This window comes from Chrysemys picta, chromosome 4 (assembly GCF_011386835.1).
Source record: "Chrysemys picta bellii isolate R12L10 chromosome 4, ASM1138683v2, whole genome shotgun sequence".
NCBI classification, from domain to species: Eukaryota; Metazoa; Chordata; order Testudines; family Emydidae; genus Chrysemys; species Chrysemys picta.
Window position 1 is genome coordinate 131209402 of NC_088794.1, and position 21972 is coordinate 131231373.

At 43.4% G+C, this 21972-nt stretch overlaps 1 protein-coding gene across 8 annotated transcripts; it reads left to right on the plus strand.

Annotated features, from left to right (window-relative positions):
* Positions 1 to 396: 396 nt before the first annotated feature.
* LOC101950833 (cholesterol 24-hydroxylase) lies at positions 397 to 21309 on the plus strand. 8 transcript variants are annotated; one of them, XM_065593586.1, is made up of 16 exons: positions 397 to 493; positions 700 to 883; positions 5595 to 5672; positions 6004 to 6085; positions 6722 to 6795; positions 7626 to 7712; positions 9488 to 9626; positions 10677 to 10787; positions 11628 to 11784; positions 12168 to 12233; positions 13696 to 13768; positions 14252 to 14336; positions 15078 to 15188; positions 15517 to 15605; positions 16134 to 16200; positions 17367 to 21309. In XM_065593586.1, the coding sequence occupies exons 2-16, from the start codon at positions 756 to 758 to the stop codon at positions 17526 to 17528; spliced, it is 1509 nt and encodes a 502-aa protein (XP_065449658.1). In that variant the 5' UTR covers positions 397 to 493; positions 700 to 755; the 3' UTR covers positions 17529 to 21309. The 8 variants fall into 8 exon arrangements, with proteins under 8 accessions (XP_065449658.1, XP_065449659.1, XP_005308847.2 ...); XM_065593587.1 differs by lacking the exon at positions 700 to 883 and having other exon boundaries at positions 440 to 493; XM_005308790.5 differs by lacking the exon at positions 397 to 493 and having other exon boundaries at positions 579 to 883.
* The last annotated feature ends 663 nt before the right edge of the window (positions 21310 to 21972 follow it).

Sequence of the window (21972 nt, forward strand, 5' to 3'; positions counted from 1 at the left end):
ACTCCTGTTCTTCTTTTTGCGGATACAGACTAACACGGCTGCTACTCTGAAACCTGTCATAGTATTGGGTATTTTTTTTCTTAAAGCCCCCGCTCCAGCAGTCTTATGAATTGTGGGAAAATCTCAGATGTTAATTAAAAAGAAAAAATACATTACTGCTCCTATGCTTGTGACGAAAAGCTTGTAAACATGACCCGAATGTGATCTCAAAGTTCACAAATCAGAAGGCAAATACAAAGAACCCAAAATATGTATTTTTAATATGAAGATTAAAAAAAATCTTGATTTTAAAAATTAAAGCTTTTTAGGCCAAGCTCGTGATGGGGAGGAGGGGGTGGTACTCGTGATTTTTGAACCACGCTGTGTAATCTAAGGGGAGGAAAGTCCTGCGTTTCTGTATAACACGAGTTTCACCTCTCTGTGTCCCTTCAGTGGAATTTGCCCTGTGCTGACAGCTCCCTTGGGTGATTATGAACTTTCTGGTTTCCCTCTGGTGAGAAGCCCAGCAAGCCTCGGGGGGTGGACGTGGGCCGGGTTCGGGACAGGCTGTTACAGACTCCGCAGGGCCCAGCCCCGGAGGCAGAAGAGCCGGGGCCGGGTCGGGCCGGGGCGCTGCCGGGGGAGGGCCTGGGAGGCGCGGCAGGGCTGCCCTGTCTCTTTAAGCACAGCCTTGCGGCGCTTTCTGCCTTCCCCCTGAAGGGCAGGCCCCGGCAGGGAGTCGGAAACCCGCCCGGCCGAGCGATCTAGCCCCGGCTATGGAGGTGCTGGGGGCCCTGCTCCTCCTCTTGCTCTCGCTTTGCCTCCTGGCCTTCGGTCTTTACTGCTGCTACGTGAGAGCCATCCACGCGAAGTACGATCATATCCCCGGCGCCCCGAGAGCGAGGTAAGGGGGAGGCCAGCATTATGCCCCTGGGGAGGGACAGGGGAGAGCAAGGATCTGGCTGTTTCAGGCATCTCAACAGCACCCTCCCCCCATTTGCCACCCCAGTGCCTGGTCCCCTGGGGGTGGCAGGTTCTCACTTTGCACCAGCCTGGGTGAATCAGAGCCCATCTGCTGCCCCAATGTCAGCATGGCCCAGTGAGGAAATAGGGGAGGGGGCTGCTGTCCCTCCAGAAGGGCTGTCCGTGACCTTGCTGGTATTGCAGGGCCAGGCGTGCTGGACTGACCCGCTTTGGGTGCAGAATTGGCTCCGTCATAGTCAGTGGGAGCTTTGCTATTGACTCGAATGAGGTCAGGATTTCTCCTTTTATGCTGGGGGAGGTAAGCGCCTGGTTAGAGGCACTTTAATCATAGAATATCAAGGTTGGAAGGGACCTCAGGAGGTCATCTACTCCAACCCCCTGCTCAAAGCAGGACCAATCGTTTACCTGGAGGGTTTGGCTTTGAGTTGTATTTGTAGGATTTGGGCTCTGGCAATCCAAGGGAGGGGGTTGTGATCCATCTCGGGGCTAGCGGACTGGTTATGTTTGAAGCTCTGTTTCTGTTATACACTGTCTTTAAACTGACCCTGTTTGGCACAAACCTCCCTCTCCCTCCTCCTCCTCCTCCCCCCCCCCCCCGTGCCTGAGGTCATATCCGAATTTTTGGACCACATTAGCTGATGATAATTTCACTCGCTTCAGCATATTCTCTCCTTACCATGTAGGTATTCTGTTTTAGCAAAAAACAAATGTCAACAGATATGAACAGTGGTAAAGAGACCTGTAGCACCAAAGTGGCATTGCTGTCACAAGGAGAAACAGCTCATGTAGTGGTATTGAGGCTGCTTATTTAACCTTATCTTTGGCCCCGTATGCCCTAGTAAACTGGGCATATACCAGTATGTGAGCAGATGCAGCAATAGCATTCTATTGCATAAGCAGCCACGCAAGGATATCGAGTGTGGTTGTGTAACTACAGTTATCATGTCTGTTTGTTCAGAGTCTACAGATTAATATTAGGGATATGCCAGCTCTAGTCCTGTTTGTAGTTAGATCAAAATGGCTTTCCAGGCCTGTGGCACCATGTAAGGTAAGTTTTTGGTTGTTTATTTGTCTGTTTCTCCTTAAAGATTTTTGGTTTGATCTTCAGTGATCAGCCTAGATAGGATCCTTCAGAATAAGGCTTGTGATCTCTATATCCCTTTTTAATTTCCAGCACTGCTATATTATGCACTATATTGAGATCTGTGTGGCTCCTAGTATCAGCTTTACTTGGGCTTGATACCCTATTGTATATTTTAGAATAGAAACTGGGTAAGTTGTTTACCCTGCTCAGAGCCTTCATTTATGAGCACTTTTAATTTAAAACATTCCGCGGAATAGGTGTGAAAGTGATCCTTGCATTGGGGTTTTGTGCCATTTTTTCTCACTTGAATAGCTCACATCTTTGGTTATCCCGTCAAAGGTTTATTTCACATAAGAAATCTAAAGGAAAACATGGAAAAATAGATGTCTCTCCAAACTGACATTTTTTGGGATAATTGTCACATGCCGATACATCCCAACCTGAGCAAAAGGTATCATCGTGGTGTACAACAGTGTTAGGAATCCAGTAGTTTGATGAGTATTCTAGTCTCCTTGTAGCCCTTTGTTTTGAATCTTTGTTCATATGATAAAGAAAACCATTTTTAAGAGCCCAATCCTGTGAGATGCTGAACCCCCCACAGCTCAGTTGGAGTCAGGGACTTCTGCAAAGAATCCTCTGCACTCCAAGAATCACTGCAGAACCCTGGAAAACAATGGACTTGAAATGACACAGGTGTGTGAAATGATGCAGATTTGTGACTCAAACATGCTGGTTTAGTCATTTAGGGCCACACAGTGCTCTCTGTGTTAATTAGCATGACAACTGAGGCTTACATACCAACAACCTATAAAAAAAATATTCAAGTGGCCTGTGTGAAGAATATATGTTCTGTATTATCTTAGGCCCTGATCCTGCAAACCCTTCTGCACATGCTTAACTTTATGTGTTAAGTCCATCAAGTGTCCCATTGATCAAAAAAGCATAAGTGGAAAAAATGTGGTGCTGCTCTTTCCATGGGAGGATGGGGGAGGAGTGTTCTAGAGTAGGACCATTGACATGTTCTGTCCCCATCAGCCAGCCATTGGGCTAGAGCATTGTTTCCCCGAACTTGGGACGCCGCTTGTGTAGGGAAAGCCCCTGGCGGGCCGGGCCGGGTTGTTTACCTGCTGCGTCCTCAAGTCCGGCTGATCGCGGCTCCCACTGGCCACAGTTCGCTGCTCCAGGCCAATGGGGCTGCGGGAAGCGGCGGCCAGTATGTCCCTCGGGTTTGGGAAACACTGGGCTAGAGCATACATAGGGGAGGATTCAGACAGAGGCCTTGTCTATACTAGACCTTTCTCCAGCACCAGTGGGAGCACTAGTGTAGACAGGCCACTTTTGCCACCAGTATTCCAACATCTAGAATTGCTCTAAGCAGAGCTGGACAATACTATCTATGGTAAGCTTTACAGGGCTCTTATCACTGTAGTGAGCCCTTCACTCGCTTTTAACATTGTTCTTCTCACAACACTCCTGCGAATTTTACCAATGGGGAGCTGAGACAGAGCAACAAAGTGACTTGTCTAAGGTGACAGAGAAAGTTTTTGACAGAGCAGGGAACTGAAACCAGCTCTCATAAGTACCAGGCTAGTGCACTAACCATTTGGCCATCTTTCCTCTGTCATAGTGAATTAAACCACTGGCAGCCAGTGTACATGAGTATTCCCACCATTGTTACCACCAGTGGCTCCGGCACTGGCGGACTTGCATTGGTGGGAAATTTGAAGAAAAATATTTGTGGCGAGGACAACAACCACAGTCAACAAATGAGACACGCACAAGGGGAGCCAGGGCTACAGCTTTGCTCCTTTATGCTCAAAACACACAGGTTTCTGATACCTCAGCTAAAGGAGAATTTCTTTTGCTAACAGTTAGCAGCAGGGATCCTGTCCTTTTTGGTCCCGTTACTAGAAGGGAACTTCACTGACTCACACTCACAAAGGGTTAAAAGAGTTTGTTATAAATGGTTGGGTAATTTTGTTAAATGCTTGACATTTTTAAGTGACTAAAAGAAGCTAGCATAGAGAAAGGGAACCTGTGCTTTTTACCATAACAACAGCACAGCTATCTGTGTCTCATTTGGAAAACGGATCCCCTTAAGCACAGCTTGTTGGCTTTTTGAGAAATTGCAGTAGGAAGCTTTGCAGAGCCAGATCCTACTTCAGATGTGTACAAAGTCAGCAGGAATTGCCAACTCGCCTCTAAAGGAAGGAATTGCTGCATGGGTTTTAAATAAAGCCGATGCATTTGATGGATTGACACCTTTTATTCATTTATGTAATTTCCATATTAGCCAATACTTTCCCCTTCCAATTTTTCCTCTTTATTTCATAATTTGAATGAACCAGAACATGTAGACAGAGAGGGGCCAATTCTAATCATACTTTCATCAGTGTAACACCAGTGACTGAGTTACCATGTTGTAAAGAAGTTCAGAATTGGGCCTGCATTCTCTCTTCTGTACATACAATTATATAACAACTACAGCATGGATTCAGGAGTATTAGACTGAATGTCCTTTGTCATCGATGCCAAGACAGTTACCACCTGTAATCCCAAACATCTCAGATTCTTACACAGACAAAAGACTGTCTCATTTTACAGAACAGCAGAGTTTTTGTGCTCAGTCTCTGTTCACAGACCTTCCTACACAATGCAGAGAACTCTGCAGAACAATTGAGGGAGTCTTGCCTTGTAAACATCAGGGAAGGGGGTGGTGGGGAATGTGTCTTTTAGGAGGGGCTATGGGTTGTGGGTGTGTTTGCTTAAAAGGAAAGAAAATACAAGCAATGCAGACAGCATATCAACGGAAACCAGAACAATGTGGCTGTGGGCAGGTCTTCACTACAGGGGGGGTCGATTTAAGATACGCAAATTCAGCTACACGAATAGCGTAGCTGAATTCGACCTATCAGAGCCGACTTACCCCGCTGTGAGGACAGCGGCAAAATCGACCTCCGCGGCTCCCCGTCGACGGCGCTTACTCCCACCTCCGCTGACGGAGTAAGAGTGTCGATTCGGGGATCGATTGTCGCGTCCCAACGAGACGCAATAATTCGATCCCCGAGAGATCGATTTCTACCCGCCGAGTAGAAATTTTTCACTTGACCAGAGCTCAAAGAGCCAGGCGGGTAGTGTAGACCTAGCCTAAGTTCTACAAAAGCTTACAAGCCACATGGAGTTGCAATCAATGTATCTAGAAATACACACTCATTAATATGATCTACTCTTGTCCTCAAATGAAGATTTAAAGCACATTTCAAAGGCAAATAAACATTATCTCCATTATTACAAACGGAGAAATTGATACGTAAGGTCTAACTTGTGTCAGTTCGCATAGCAAGTTAATGGCAATGCTCTCTGCCTCATGCAGATCCCCCAAGACCTGCGTGTTCTGGGAGCTGAACCAACACAATCTTCCAAGTCCCTTCCAGCCTTTAAATCTAGCTCCCATATTTCATTCTGTCCATAGACTCTTGAGTCCGATGGACAGAGAGTAGTGTTTCAGCCTTAGGATTAGACTAAGATCTAGTTTTGTTTTCTCCAGCTTTTTACTGGGACACCTGCCAATCATCTGGAGAATGCTAAAGAAAAATGAGCTGGTGCAGGATCTCTTCATACAATGGTAAGTTATTATATCTCAATATTTCTTTTTATTGGACCACACTGCCACCCAGCATTACACAGGAGAGAGGGACATGCTGGCATCATTAACCCTATATCACAAACTGGGAAACTGAGGCACAAATAGATTAAGTGATTTGCCCAGGGTCACTCAGCAAGTCAGTGACAGAGTCAGGAACAGAACATAGGTCTTGCTGTAAGTGCTTTGCCTAGGTGTGAAGGTAGCAGTGCCCATTTTACACTGTATTGTGTTCCTTTGAGGGTGTTTTCATTTCACACATGATCGATGTGTTATTTTGCACCATAATTCTTCTCCTCCCTTTCTCTTGTAGGGCAGAGGAGTACGGTCCCATTATGCGTTTTAATGCCTTTCACAGAGTCTTACTAATGGTTCTAAGTCCTGAAGGAGTAAAGGTACTGCATAAATCATCTGACTGGAATCATCCTATCCATCCACTCAGCCATCTCTCCTCCTATAAACCAAATGGGTGTTGTGCAGTGTTTGGAGTATGAGGTTAAGAGCCAGGATGCCAGGGTTCTAGTTCTTCCTGTACCGTTTGACTTATACTGTTGCCTTGATTTAAGCCACTTGTGACATCTCTTTCCAGGATAGTGGATGCCCACAGCACCTACTGCAGTCAATGAGAGCTGCAGGTGCGCAACACTTCCAAAAACTAGTCCACTAACTGCTAGATGCCTCAGTTTCCCCTTCTGAATCGTAGGAATAATAGTGATGTGAGATTTGAGCAACTTTTGTAAGGCACTTTCAGAACCTGGGAGGAAAGCTGTTCTAGGACTAGGCCTGCAAAGAATCCTTAAGTTCTGTAAGTGTACAAATGAGGGAGCCAAACCCTCTAAAATAACTCTGTCTGGAAGACAAATGTGTTCCTTCCTAATAGTTCACGGGACGAATTTGTGTGATTTGTGGAGCCTGTTGCCTGTGGACTTTTAATAAAACAAAGAAAGAATTGAATGCTTGAATGGCTCTTTACAGTCTACTTGGGAAATGAATTGCACTTTATATTTGCTGACTGTGGGATTTGATTTTAGGAGTTCCTGACGATACCACAGTACCCGAAGGATCAAATAACATATAGCAAACTCTATGCTATATTTGGCATGAGGTAGGCCAGCTCCAATCAAAAGCATCATGTGCTTAAAATAAATTTAGAGATGAATAAAACGGGAGGAAGGGATTAAACTTGCTTTGATCGATTCTGGATTTGACTTTAAATTGGGATCCATGGCTAAACCCCAGTCACAATTGGGCACAAGGCACCCATTCTATTAACTTGATGAGACTCAAACAGAATCAAGTGTCTTCCTAGTGGAACAATGGAGAGTACACATGGAAGTCCTTTATCTTTCACATCCCTCCCCTGTGGGATATGCACCTAGCCTCAAAACAGTTGGGCTGAACCCAAAGCAGATGAAAGTTTGCACAAGACTATTTTAAAAAATAAATCAATCACTGGTTTCCCTTTATATTATTGAATCATTCCATTGTACATGGGGGTATTCAGCTGCTGGTTTTAATCATAGAGGGCAAAATTATCCTGCCCTGCTAGCATGATTTCCTGAAACATATAAAGTGGTACTTCAAATATGATTGATTACGATTTTGTACAGAGTAGTGTCTAGGAACCTCCAGTCATGGATCAAGGCCCAGTTGTGCTAGGCACTGTACAAACACAGCTGTCTTTTAAAGTCATTTCCTCCTCCAGTGGCATGAGTGGAATAATGTGCTTGGACCAACTTGGTGCTTCCTGAGAAAAGAACATATTTATAATTGGAAATTACAAAATATTGCCCTATTATAAAACCGAGTAGGCTAATGAGAGCTCAGGCAGATGGGGAAAGGCTGCTATACATGTGGCTTCAAAAAATTGAAAACTTCATATCAAATCCCTTGCCAGAAACTTTTTCTTTTCCTTAATCCTCATCTTTTTGTTAGATTTTTAGGGAATGGCTTAGTGACTGATCTTAACCATGATCATTGGTACAAGCAACGGAGAATTATGGATCCAGCTTTCAGCCGAATGTAAGGCAAATCTATATCTGAGATTAGCTCCCTATTGTCTATAGAGAGGAGTTATTAAAATGTGTCCGGTATTTCTCCCCCTTCCCCAATTATTTTAAATTTAGAAGTAACTGCGGTCATTCAGTGGATAGTTCTCCTTTTATCCAAAGTTTAATGCATTGTTTTCATGGCAACCATAACTCAGCCGTATTGTACGTACCGTCAGGGCTGGCTCCAGGCACCAGCTGACCAAGCATGTGCTTGGGGTGGCACCTTGGAGCAGGGCGGCGCTCGATTTTTTATTTTTTATTTTTGGTTTCGGCAGCGTGATGCTTGGAAGGGGGCGGGGCTTCGGGCAGCGCGGCGCTCGAAGGGGGGGCTTCGGGCGGTGCTCGGGGGCGGGACTTCGGGAGGCGCGGTGCTCGGAGGGAGGGCGGGGGCTTCGGGCGGTGCTCGGGGGCGGGGCTTAAGGCAGCCTGGTGCTCAGAGGGGGGGCGGGGGCTTTGGGCGGCACTCGGAGGGAGGGCAGGGGCTTCAGACAGCATGGTGCTCGGAGGGGGGGCGGGGCTTCGGGCCGCGTGGTGCTCGGACGAGGGGTGGGGACTTCAGGCGGCATGGTGCTTGAGGGGCGGGGCTTTGGGCAGCGTGGCGCTTGGGGCGGCGGGGTCTTGGGGGGGTAGGGGCTGGCACGGTGCGTCGCTCGGAGGAGGGCGGGGGCTTCGGGCGGTGCGGCGCTTGGAGGGGGCGGGGCTTTGGGTGGCGTGGTGCTGGGGGGGGCGGGGATTTCGGCGGCGCTCGTGGGGGGGGTGTACGGCGGGGCGGCGCTCTTCTTTTTTGCCTGGGGTGGCAAAAAAGTTAGCCAGCCCTGCATACAGTAAATAGAGACTAAATTGGTTCTCCCACTTACATCCATATACACCCAATGATAGTAGTAGCAGCAGCAGTTTTTGCAGAGCTATTTATCTAGACATCTAGTAATGACACCATATGTCATATCTGAGCGCCCCTCAAGTATCTAAAGAGCGACTTTAAATACCACTTGTCTCCTTTGCTTCCAGTCTTTAGGAGAAACATCTTTATTATTGTGTAGGGTTTTTATTTAGTTTCGCTCGTGTGTGTGTGTGTGTGTGTGTGTGTGTGTACTTAAAGGCATAGGCGCCGAGTCCGTGGGTGCTCTGGGGCTCAAGCACCCACGGAAAAGAAATTATGGGTGCTCAGCACCCACCAGCCACAGCTGACTGGTGGCTCTGCTGCTCAGGTGTGTGCGGGAGGGTGGAGAGCAGCAGGTGGGCAGGGGCCTCATGAGGGGGCAGAGCAGGGTGGGAAGAGGCGGAGGAAGGGTGGGCCTTAGAGCAGAGCAGGGGTGGAGCACCCTGAGAAAAATAAAATTCAGCGCCTATGCTTAGAGGGAAAGGTAAGCTAAATCTAGGCATTATGTTTCATTTCGGGTCTGATCCAAGGCCCACTGGAGTCAGTGGGAGTCTTTCCGTTGACCTCAGTGGGCTTTGAATCAGGCCCTTTGCTCTGAAAGTGATTCGTTACATGGCTATTCTTAGCTCTGGTAGGATTGAATTCCACAGAAGTAGTGCAAGCAGAATTTAGCTCGTTCTATCATGCTTAAGCAAGTGATTATTCCAGGTGTTTTTTTTAATTTGGAAAAATGGATGTAACTAGTTTAGGGTTTAAAATATCATTTGAAAAATTTGTATTCTCTAAATTTTCCTTTCTGAAATAAGTGAAGATAATTTTTCTCTAAACAAAGATGCCCCATCACTAATATTTTTTAAATTGTCCAGCTACCTGATTGGTTTGATGGAAACCTTTAATGAAAAAGCAGAGGAGCTGATGAATAAGCTAGAGGAAAAAGCAGATGGAAAAACTGAACTGGACATCATGAGCATGATGAGCCGAGTGACTCTGGATGTTATTGCAAAGGTACAGACTGTCTGACTTCCTTTTTCCACTGTAAGTGACAGAACAGTTGAAGTGCAGCTACCTAGACCAAAATCAGGGGGCTGTAGCTACGAAACAGAAAACTTTCCCCTGAATGCCAGGCTAATTGAGGGTGAGAGTCTACCACCCCTACACGGGTAGAGTAGTAGCATACTCCATAACTAGACCCGCTGAAGTCAGTGTGAAGTAAGAATAAGTTACCACTCAACCTGCCCAAGGGTGGCAGAATCTGATCTGCAGTAAGAGATGGGGGGAAACATTTTCAAAAGTGTTTTATGTCCCACTTTAGAAGCCCCTGTGCTTTTTGGAAATAGGACTTTGGCATGTTTTAAAAATTTTGCTCAGGGGCTGTTACACTCAGGCTATGTGTACTGTGCAATTGGAGGTGTGATTTACACCTCATATAGCCATGCCAGTGCTAGCTTTCATCTAGTTAGCACGCTAAAAGTAGCAGGGATTCAGCGTGGACGCGCAGCATGAGTGCATACCCAGGGTCCCAGATAGGCTTCAGCATGGGCTGTACAAGCCTGTGTTGCCATTTTTGGTGTACTAACTTTGGTGTACCCAAGCTGCAGATCACACCTGCAGTGTAGACATAGCCTGAGAGAGTTCTCCAGGTCTGTGTCTTCTTCTCCTCCCTCTCCTGCAATCTCAAAGGAACATGTCAGTATTAACTGACGTGTGTATAGTGTTTCATTGCCATTATGCATCAACAAAAACTTGCCATGGCTGCACCCTCTCTGCAGGAGCCAGCATGAGGTTGGTAGAAGGGAGCAGTAAATGACTACCCCATTGGGTAAGTAGTGTGACACAGAGGGGTGTCTCTGAGCCACTCTCTCTCCCAGAGGCTGCTTCTGGGCTTTAGATATCACTGTTTGCTCAGGGCTGTGCCTAAAGGTAGAATCTAACCCTTAGGTACTAGCATGATCTAGGAACAGGGCATGGGTCTATTCATGTGTTTTTTAATTATAGATGCAGTAAGGAGAAGGATTTAATCAGCAAATAGCTGCCTCTTTCTCTCAATATCCTCAGGTGGCCTTTGGCCTAGAATTAAACACGCTGCATGATGACCAGACGCCTTTCCCACATGCCGTGTCCATGGTCATGAAAGGAATGAGCGAGATACGTGTTCCTCTTGTGCAGGTCCGTACACATCTCACTTCATGTAGTGCTCTCTTCAGAGTGAAGCTGTAGTCACTGCATGCATATTGACTGGTGAGCACAAGTGGGCTGGGATTGTGTGTTTGGGCCCATTCGCAATAGAAAAAGGATCAACAGATTGAGATGGTTCCTGTGTCTTTCCTTTCCTCTCTCTTTGAAATAAAATTTCAGTAGCAATTTAAGAAACTCACGCACTGAACAAAATATTTTCTTATTTCCTCTCTCTCTCCTGGTCTCTCTCTCTCTCTCTCTCTCTCTCTCTGTGAATAGAAGCATAAATGTGTCTGAAAAAAGGATCATGGTCTTTACTAGAGCTGGTTAGAAAATGGGTTTTCTTTCTGTGAACATTTTGTTTAGCAAAAATGCATATAACAAAACTTTTCTACTGAAAACCGAAATATTTTGATTTGAAAATGCTGCCACAGTGTCTCATGGAAGTTGTAGTTCAGATGCCTTGTGCTCCCATTTGCCTCTATAGGTCAGACACCCTTTTTAGACTACATCTCCCATGATGCAGGAGAGGGTGCATTTTGATGCTTCCTGGGAGTCCTTGGCCATGGCACATGAGGCAGCTGAATTGAATTACAGCTGCTGTGAAGTGCTACAGCAGCATATCCAAACTGAAATATTTCGGTTTTCAAGCATTTGGTCTTTCAACAAAAAAATCTAAATTTTCCATGGAGAGCAAATATTTTTAGCAAAAAATTTCATTTAATCAAACCCAGTTTTTTATTAAAAACAGTTTTGATCAGCCCTAGTCTCTACACCTCTTTGGTTTATTCTGCAAAGCTAGTAAAATGACCAAGTACATTTTATATTCAGTATATGCCAGGAAAACAAAAATTGATAAAGGAGATCCAGGAAAGTGTGAGACTGCTGCGCCGTGTGGGAAAGGAATGCATTGAGCAGAGGCGAGAGGCCATCCAGAATGGGGAGGAAGTCCCACGAGATATTCTTACTCAGATCCTGAAAGGGGATGGTAGGAAACTCAGCATTCTCTGATTTCATTATTCTGTGAGTTGTTTTGCAGAGTTAAACAGTGGATCCAAACACATCCAAAATTTGGGGATTCACTTCTGGATCTGAACTTTGAGGCTCAGTCCTTTCTAACATGTTCAGGAATGTTTCTTTCAAGCTGAAGATCCAAACAAGGGTTTGTTTACAAGTGGGACCTTGTCCTGGAGATTTTGTTCCTTTCTGAGTTTAACATATACTTCTTTGTACATTTGGAATCAGAACTTGGGTTCCAGGTCACCACTGAGCCTCCCCCTCCCTTCTAGCCCCCTCCCCTTCCCATGACCCCAAAATGTTGTTAAAGGGGCAAAGTGAACTTTTATAACTACTTTTTGTTTCCTATCCCAGCAGCTCAGGAGGAGACTAGAGATGATGAAAATATTCTCGATAACTTTGTCACTTTCTTCATTGCTGGTTTGTACAGTAGTTACTTTATTACTCTGACACCTAATGTGGGAAGCTATTGAAAATAGTGTGCATTCCCAAGGGGTCTATAATGAGAGTTACTAAGAGCTTGATTCTCTCTCTGACACAGGTGTAGGTCAGGAGTAACTCCATTGCAAGTTATAGTGGTGTAAAACCAGTTTGAGTGAGATCTAGAGTGAGAAATAGGAAAATGACATTTAAACCTCCCACCCATCAGATAATCATAAGCAAAGAATATCTGGACCAGTGGCTCCCAAACTTGGTTCACAGAGCAGCACTTGATGGTGGTCTGCAAAGAGCTGATTAGTCTCATGATGCTGTCTCCTCCCCTAGATCTCATTGAAAGTAGCTAAAAGACATTAAGGGAAATGTGGTCTAAATGCAATTCCTATAAAGTGGGGGCACAGTGTGTTGAAAAAATGTACTCAAAGAATAGTTATCAGTGGTTTTCTGTCAAACTGGGAGGACACATCTAGTGGGGTCCTTCAGGGGTCTGTTCTTCATCCAAAACTAGTCAATATTTTCATTAATGACTTGGATAATGGAGTGGAGAGTATGCTTATAAACTTATGAATGATGCCAAGCTGGGGGGTATTGCTAGCACTTTTGAGGACAGGATTAGAATTCAAAAAGACCTTGACAAATCGGAGAATTGGTCTGGAGTCAACAAGATGAAAATCAATAAAGACAAGTGCAAAGTACTACACATAGGAAGGCAAAATCAAATGCACAAACACACAATGGGGAGTAACTGGCTAGGAAGTAGTACTGCTGAAAAGGGCTCTGGGGCTTCTAGTAGATCACAAATTAAATATGAGCCAACAATGTGATAAGGCTAATATCATTCTGGGATGTAATAATAGGAGTGCCTTATGTAAGAGACGGAAGGTAATTATTCTGCTGTACTCAGCGTGGATGTGAAGTAGTGTGTCCAGTTCTGGGCACCATACTTCTGGAAAGATGTGGGCAAATTGAAGAGTCCAGAGAAGAGTAACAAATATGATAAAAGATTTGGAAAACTTGAACTATGGGGAAGATTTAAAAAATCTGGTATGTGTATTCTTGAGAAAAAAGATTGAGGGGGGACCTAATACTTTTCAGAAATTTTAAGGGCTGTTATAAAGAAGATGGAGATCTGTTGTTCTCCATATCCATTGAAAGTAGAACAAAAAATAATACGCTTGATCTGCAGCTTAATCTGTTTGTGTTTTTTATTGTTGAAGTCCTCATACATGCATATCTCAACATTTATATGATTTCATTCATTTATTGCCTAGCACAGTATTAAAATTAAGCATTTTGGGCTTTTTTTTTTTTTTTTTTTTTTTTTTTAGAGGCCTCAATCTGGCCTCTGGTTTTTTGTGGTCACAGTTGTATTGGTGCACTTAATTTTGTATAGAATAGTATTATTTTCAGTGTTGCTTTTTAAATAGATTCTCAATATTTTTAGGTCATGAGACAACTTCTAATCAGTTATCATTTACAATAATGGAACTGGGGCGGCAACCTGAAATACTAGAAAGGTATGTACACTCCATGCTTAGTTTGCCAGGCCAGCTCTCTGACTCTGGGGTGAGCATGTTGTGTCCCATAATAATTATAAGGACTATTAAATAACCAGTATTTATGCATAATAAATCCTAACCTGTGTTCCAAAATAAATAATATTTAATGCAATTCACACTGTAAAATAAAAAAACATGGAAATGAGATTTTTCAATTCTATTTAAGTAATTTATTTAGAAGCCTTTATACAAAGCTGGTCTTGTCTGCAGATGGAATTTATCACATTTGATTGTATTGTACTTTATGAATACTGCCGTGGTACTGATTCTGGAATATTTGCTCAGGCAGTCAGCCTTTGGAATCAATAGGCATTTTGTCTGAGGGGGGAAGGCAAGGTCAGGCTCAAATATTAGGACAGTTTAAAAAAAAAAAAACTATTCACTTCACGTAGCAGGAAATGGATGTCAGTAACTACAGCTTCTCCTTCATTACACCTCTAGACTTCATGCTGAAGTGGATGAGGTTATTGGAGCCAAGAGGGACATTGACTATGAAGATCTTGGGAAGCTCGAGTACTTGTCACAGGTACAGTAGGAGAATGAGGCCAAAGGGAAGCTTGCGTTGTTTTGCAGCACTTTTGCCATATCATAGCACAGCCATTAGGGGCTCTGAACTGGTTTTGTTTCATACAAGTAAAAGCGACGATCAATTCTGACAGTGTTTGTCCTAGGTATTCTGAGCCTTCAGGGGTAACATAACCTTGGAAGAAAAGATGTTCTTGGGTTTTCACTCTGAAATCGCACAAAAATCCTTGCCTGCTTAGTTTAATTATCATCGGAGCATAGAACTAAGTTTCTCACTCACTGTATGTTTCAAGTGAATGTCTGCCCTTATTTTGACAACATGGGTTTGTAGCCTGGAACTCTACCCCAGAGAGTCTGACTTGGGGTAACTGACCAGGTTTCAGAGCCTGAGCTCCAACGTGAGTGGTAATAGACTTTACACTGCTATTTTTAGCACTATGGTGCAAGTCCCACAAGCCCAAGGCAGTTGACCTGGGCTCTTAGTCTCGCTGCTGTGGGGTTTTTTGTTGTTGTTTTTTTCCATAGTGTTCTCCTTACACATAAGGCAGTAAGAAGGGCTGAAGTATATGTATTTAGCTGTCCTGCTTTGCTAGCCATCAAATTCTCTAGCTACAGTCTTCCTTATATTGTTCATCTTCCTGATCAATGACTTGATTGGAAAGGCTATGGGGGAAGAATTGGCATCATATCTCTTCTCCCCATGTTGTAATAATTAACTCTTTGTTACTCTGTGCTGGCACAGGTTCTCAAAGAATCCCTCCGATTATACCCTCCCGTTCCAGGGACCATACGTTGGACAGGAAAGGAAAATGTCATTGAAAGCATCAGAATTCCAGCAAATACTTCTCTAATTGTGAGTTTGATGGCTGCATCCAAAACCCATCAGGTTGTAGGTCCACACACAATGGAGTTAGACACTGCAGAGCCAGAATTCCCTGCTGGCATAGTTCATTGACTTCGGGGGAGTTACGGCAGCAGAGTTGGGCACTGAAGACCAAAAGAATAAGGTGTGAATGGAGCTTTTGAACCCAGTTCGTGGCAGTACGTCAGATCCAGTGATGGGGAGGGTGATGCAAAGTGTTTAGTTAGAAACAAACAGAATTATTTTTGTCCTTGTGAGCCATCAGAGAGGCTTTAGCAGTGTGCATCTCATAAATAATGCAAACACATTTTATTGGCAGTTCAGCACATATATCATGGGAAGGCTGGAAAAGTTTTTCAAGGACCCACTGACCTTTAATCCTGACCGATTTAACAAAGATGCACCAAAGTGAGTATATTTTACTACCATGTTACCAAAACATACTGAGTAACCATTATTGTAAGAGCATTAACAGGAAAAATATGTTTATTATTGTAGCTTTATGCTCAGATGCAAATCCAAGCATTATTATTAATAATTTTGTGTTTTATACAGCAGATTTTTATCTGCAGTTCTCAAAGGAGGGTATTATTCTTATTCTTATTAACATTTAGACTTGAGTAGCACTCAAAGGCCAAATCAGATTGAGGCCCATTGCATTGGGCACTATCCAAATATATAATGAATGACCGTCCCTGCCCCCAAGAGTTTACAGTGTCATTTCTCCCATATGACAGGAAATGGGCACAAGGACTTATGATGCTATTCTGCTGTTAGGTTAAGAAGATGGTGCCTTAATGAGTCAGAGGTGTAAAGAAGTTATTCCGAAGCAATTAAAATTACAGTTGTGATGAAATATTTGACTTATAAACCAGCTTCTATCATCCCAGTGCAGCCATCAGAATAAATGTTGTCCTTTTTTTTTTTTTCTCGTAGGCCATATTTTACCTATTTTCCATTTTCTTTGGGACCCCGTTCCTGTATTGGACAGATATTTTCACAGGTAGGCAGGCCTCAGAAGTTTGGGTGTATCCCGCCTTTTTCATAGATTCCAAGGCCAGAAGGGACCATTGTGATCATCTAGTCTGACCTTCTGTATAGCACAGACCATAGAACTTCCCCAAAATAATTCCTGGAGCAGATCTTTTAGAAAAACATCCAGTCTTGATTTAAGAATTGTCAGTGATGGAGAATCCATCATGACCGCTGGTAAATTGTTCCAGTGGTTAATCACGTTCACCATTACAAATGTATGCCTTATTTCCAATCTGAATTTGTCTAGCTTCAACTTCCAGCCATGGGATCATGTCAGACCTTTCTCTAATAGTTTGAAGAGCTCATTATTAAATATTTGTTCCCCGTGCAGTCAGATCGCCCATTAAACTTCTCTTTGTTAAGCTAAACACATTTTAACTGTTGCTTCATTGGTACATGCTGTGCCATGTTGCTGAAGCAATATGAAATCAGACAGGCCCAAAGGCATAGAGGCAAAGCTACTGACCTGGCCTCTTCCCCTTAGAGCTGGGATCCCCAAGGCTGTCCTGATGCACATTTGTGGACAGTGTGGGGAAGCTGGCCTTGCTATTTGTTGCCTGCTCTGTAGCTCTTGTGTGGAATCTTCTGTTTTTCCAGTCTCCCATGGTGCTAATGGAGCTCATCTAAATGCAGTTATACCTGCGCTGGCAATCCTCTTATTAAAGTGGATTGATCCGTACCCTTGTCTCCAAGCCAGACCTAGAACTTAAACCAACAGACATATTTTTGTGCCTGTAATATACACCTCTACCCTGTTATAATGCGACCCAATATAACATGAATTCGGATATAACGCAGTAAAGCAGCACTCCGGGGGGGAGGGTGCGCACTGCGGCAGATCAAAGCAAGTTCGATATAACGCGGTTTCACCTATAACGTGGTAAGATGTTTTGGCTCCTGAGGACAGCGTTCTATCAGGGTAGAGGTGTATCTCCAATTCGGGAACACTGCAGGTGACTGAGGAACACCTCTCCCAGGGGCAGCTTTCTCCCTAATGGAGTTACAATAACACTGTAGCTGGTATCGTTTTAAATCTCCGTATTTTACAGAATTGCCCAGTGTCTTCAATTGAAATCTCTTCAGCCAAAGCAACATTTGCATCTGCTGATTTCGAGTTTTCTTTTCTCCTAACAGATGGAGGCTAAAGTGGTGATGGCAAAACTGCTTCAGAGGTTTGAATTTCAGCTGGTGCCAGGGCAGAGCTTTAAAATTTTGGATACAGGAACCCTTAAACCAAAAGACGGCGTAGTGTGCATATTGAAACCACGGATCATTACAAAAGGGTCCCAAAAATAATGGGAGTGGGGAGCAATGGAGTCAAATGGTGGTGGAGTTTCCCCTCAGATTTTAGAGATTTTTGGAGTCACTTTTGAGGGGTACTATATAGAAAATGTTGTTAACTCACCCCGTAATTACTGTGGAGAAGTTCAGGAGTTTCAGTGTGGCTGTTTATTTGAATCTTGGTGATCTGGAAGCTTTGCAAAAAGCAGACTTTTCATCAGGTACTGCCTGGTTCTCATCAGACTTGGGAAAATCACAAGAATATCATCTCTCACTCTGCTAAGTGTGATAACAAACAAACCTAAAGCCAAATCCCGGTCCAGATTTTTCACTGATTTCAGTGGGACCATTGGACATACGTTCAGAAGCTGAGCACTTAAACAATGAATCAAACACTTGGTTGAATTGTACAGCAGTTTTGGTTTGAATTTGGGGGTAAAAGTTTGGGTCCATTCTTATTGCACCCAGATCATTTCCCCCGTCAATGCTCTAAACTGCAATAGTGCATGTTATTCTTGCTGTGAATATGATTCAACATATGAAAGCTAATGGCAGGGTAGGGGATCAGAGGCTACGTCTATTGTCTATCCTAGAGCTGTGCAAATACTGGATTTTCTGATTCATTGGTAATTCCAAAATAGATTTAAAACATTGTTTCAGAATGATCAAAAAATGAATTAAAAATTTTTTTTTTGGCAACTCAAAAAAGTTAAAAAAAAAATTGGATTGAACAAAATGTTTTGATTTCAAGCCTTTTTTAATGTTTTTAATTGTTTGGTTTTTAATAAAATTAAGGTCAATTTCTAAATGAAAAGTTGTTTTGAATCAAAACATTGAAATATTTTGTTTTGAAAATTTCAATGAAGCGTTTCAGTTTTTTGCAAACTTTCTTTTTAGGGTTTTTACAGTCAACGTAATTGGATAAAACCACCATGAATTTGTAAAACATTTTAAATTTTGCCCATATATAGTTTTTCCTCCTTTCTTATCTGTCTCTCACTCTGTCTTTCACACTGTCCTTCTCTCCAATCCCAGTCCATGTTGCTCAGTGAACACACACTGGAAGCAAAAGTTGTGCTGTGTCTTCGCATTTACCCTGTACTACTTTTACCGCTGACGTTAACTGGATCCTAATATGACAGTGCTCCACGCTTGACGAAGCACTCAGCTGGATTAGCCTATCTCAATTAAGGGAAGAACTACTTGGGAAAACGCTACTGTTTAGAAATAGATGGTAATTAATAGATGATGGGGAACATGACCCTGTCTTGGATAAAAGGGAGTTCAGGATAATTGGAGCTGAACTGTGTTTCTTATCACTTCCAATTAAGATGGGCAGAAGACAGGCTGTGACATGGTACAGCATCCATCTGTTCCTGTAGGGCCAGATTGTAATGCCCTTACACTGAATTCCCATTGACTTCAGTGGTACTGCTCATGGGCTAAGGTACTATTGAGCATAAATAAGGGCATGATAATCTGGCCTATCACATTGATGCTATCACTTTGACAGCATTACTGTCTTTGGTAATGTCCTACGGTACACATGCTGTCAGGTATAAGGCCCTGCAGCTGCACTTGCTCAGTCTCCTGCCAGCCTAATGAGCACAGCTGGGATGCATCAACTAGACCGCCTGACGGATTGTCTCACCTGGTTGGCTGAGGAAGCTAGCAGTCTTGCTCTTAAGCCCAACAGCAGCAATTCACTGGCTGCTCAATGCATATGCCTGTGGTTACACTCTGTTTCTGTGCTCAACTTGCTCCAAGCCCTGCTTCTGCATTGCTCCTCCCTGACTATCCTGTTACACCCAAATAAAGGGACTCTATCTTTCTCTCCAAGTACGTTGCTGGAGGTTAATATGGGACTGAGCCAGATGCCTTTTTGCTTGAAGGCCAGCTGGGGACATTGCAGAGGTCTGGATGCCCTATCCGGGGTGAGGGCTGTTGTGATAACTGGGCCTACAAAGATACCCTAATGGTGACCTCAACTGTGAAAAGTGAATAACAGTTCATAGAAGTGACGCAATAGCCTATAATAACAAGTGTTGATGGGAAAAGGTGAAAAAGATGGAATTAGTCCGAACAAAAAGGCCTAGTAATATACTTCAAGAACTGCGTTAAGATCATGCCTGGTAAATAAGGACAGTGTGAGACTGGAAGTCAATGAACCAAAATTGGTGTGTTGGAAATTAGGCCTAATTTGTGGACAAAATATGAGGGGATGGGCTATTCTGCATAGTGCTCCCCTTTTCAGATCCTCAAAAAGAGACTTTGAGCAGGAACGTCTGCTGGCTGACTGAAAGACAAGAGAAGGAACGAGCTTCACCTTCACAGTTGCCACCTCAACCAACTCCTGGGCCAGGAACTGTCTCTATTCTAATCCTGAAAGATGTCTTGAGCAGACTGGGCCAGAGAGAGTGAACCAGTGGACATCACAAGTTTCAGTTAAATCCCATATGCCACCTAGGAAGTGAGACTTTGACTGACAAATATACACCTATGTGTGTTTCTTACCCACCTTCAACAACAGCTGGAGCCAATTTCAAATAACTTCTTCTCTTTCCCCAAAAAGGACATTTTTTACCATCTTTGATACCATCTAAGACTGTGGTTTTTCAACCTTTTTTCTTTTGCAGACCTCTAAAAAATTTTGAATGGAGGTGCGGACCAATTTGGAAATCTTAGACATGGTCTGCAGACCCACCAGGGGATCCACAGGTTGAAAACCACTGTTTTATGGTAACAACAACCTTTCCCAGCCGCTTAGACATAGTTTGTGGACCCCAGATTGAAACCACTGATCTAAGAGACTGTCAAACAAGGGAGGGGGTTCCTTTGAAAAGGAAACAAGGGATGTTATTAAAATGAAAGCCTTACTTAATACTTTTCAAATGCTTTAACTGTTTTTCCTTCTTTTCTGTATGTTTAATTAAAGACTAAAATTATGTTTAATGATGATGTGTTTTCCATGGTACTTGTAGTCCATAGGGCTAGCTTGCTATATTATATAACCTGTCTTTATTGACTGGTTTGATTAGATTATTTTGGCTTATATTTTTGTATTGAATAATTTTAGTAAATATTACATCATTATATTTGGCTTTAATGCAGGAACCTACAGGCCTGTATCCTGTATTATTAGCTAGAGCAAATTTGCATGAGTGTTTGTAACGTGTGGCATAGATAAATGGCCTACCGGTTATCCTTTTAGACTTTGGGGAACTGAATGTGTTTACCAATTCTGGGACATACTAATAACCATACGGTTCACAAGAACATGGAAGTAACGGTTCAGGCCAAAGGTAACAGGGTATCCGATAATTGGCATTAATATGTAAGAATATGCTAGCCTATAGAATAAGTGTACCCTAAGATTGTGTGGGTGAAGAAATGAGATTTGGGCATGGAAGATTGGCTACTGACATGAATATTCAGATAGTGCCAAGACTTTGTAAGAGGGCAAACCACCATGTGGAGATTATTCTTTTAGATTTTTAGTTCCCCTTTGTTTAGCTACCAGCTTATCTTTTGCAGTATAACTTAGTTACTCAACACTGACCCTGCTCTCCACGATCGGCATTGACGAAACTGGACCGTCGGACTCTTCTAGCATGTCAGAGGCGAGGCTGGTCCTGTGTCTCATCACCAGGTCCACAAGAAGGGTATGAATATACCAGTTTAATTAGCTTTTGTGAGGAATGTTACCACAGGTACTCTTAAACCTTAATATTTCTTTTTAATTCTGTGGTCTGGAGCTTTGATGACATTTTCTTTCAATAAAAATCTCTGCTTTGTGCTCAGCGTGAATGTTCTTGCCACACACTCTGAGGTTCCTTACAAAATATTGAACTCTCTGCATTGAATTCTGTAGCCTGTTTTCAGGACAAGAACTTGATTATCTTCTGGTCAGATCATTGGAGAGCCTATAATAAATCAGCCCTCTAAAAATCAAGTTAGCATACTAAGCAGGTTGAAGTTTCTGTATACCAAACCTTGTCCAACACTGTTTAATGTTGGACATTTTCAGGGTCGCATTAATACCTTTGGCTTTTTGGGCCTCTTTATTCCATCTAAATCAATAGCACAGGGATCTGTTGCTGAGAACCTCTTGAAGGGTCAGAAAGTCTCAGAGGTAGAGGAGTTAGGGGACCATCAAGGAGGCCATGGAAGGAGCTGGCAGAGCTGTGGATACCTTGCCAAACAACAGCACAAACATTTCCAGAGTATTAGCTGTCCTTACAACCATGCTAAACCCCAGAGGATGCTAGTCCTGAGCTGGTTAGCACCTGTCCAATTTTTCACACGCAGCTCAAAATGAAAGAAAAAGCAAGAAAAGTGTCCCACTGTCTCTGGATTGTGCCAGATTTGTGCTTATTACCCATTGCTTCCACCAGGTGGCAGGCTTTCATTTCCAACTGTCAAACCCAGGCCAGCCCTGCAGACCTGACAGCATCTTAGG